Below are 365 nucleotides of genomic sequence, written 5' to 3'. Positions count from 1 at the left end.
ACTCAGGCCGGCCCCCGCCGTCGGGATCGGCCAGCCAGGCGAGGCGGGTGCCCGGTAGGGTGCGCAGGGTGCTGCGGTAGGTCTCATGTCGCGTGCCGCCCACGTTGATAATGATCTTCTCCGACGCCTCGCCCTTGGCCATCTCCTCCTTCAGACATGTTTTGGACGGAGGCTTGTTCCCCGACTTGCGCCCGCGGTAGGAGGAGACACACACCGAGCTGATCATAAGAAGCGCTGCAGGGCTCCGGCTTGGGGCGGCCGCTGCCCTCCAAACACCCTTCCCGAGAAGGCAGCGTCAGACGGGGGAGGGGGAGGAGACGGGGAGGAGGCTGGAGGCGGCGGCGGCCCCCTCTGCGGCTCGGCCC

At 69.0% G+C, this 365-nt stretch overlaps 1 protein-coding gene across 1 annotated transcript in view; it reads right to left on the bottom strand.

The window, feature by feature from the left end:
- The window catches only part of Kcnc4 (potassium voltage-gated channel subfamily C member 4), a 20,346-nt gene extending 19,987 nt beyond the window's left edge, over positions 1–359 (bottom strand). The window contains exon 1 of the mRNA XM_010606075.2: positions 3–359. Within this exon, the coding sequence (XP_010604377.1) occupies positions 3–226 (224 nt within the window). The 5' untranslated portion in view covers positions 227–359. The remainder of the gene's footprint in view (positions 1–2) is intronic.
- Positions 360–365: the final 6 nt, after the last annotated feature.

Source organism: Fukomys damarensis, unplaced genomic scaffold, assembly GCF_012274545.1.
Source record: "Fukomys damarensis isolate Sample0158 unplaced genomic scaffold, DMR_v1.0_HiC HiC_scaffold_33, whole genome shotgun sequence".
NCBI lineage: Eukaryota > Metazoa > Chordata > Mammalia > Rodentia > Bathyergidae > Fukomys > Fukomys damarensis.
This window is presented reverse-complemented; position numbering and strand designations above follow the sequence as displayed.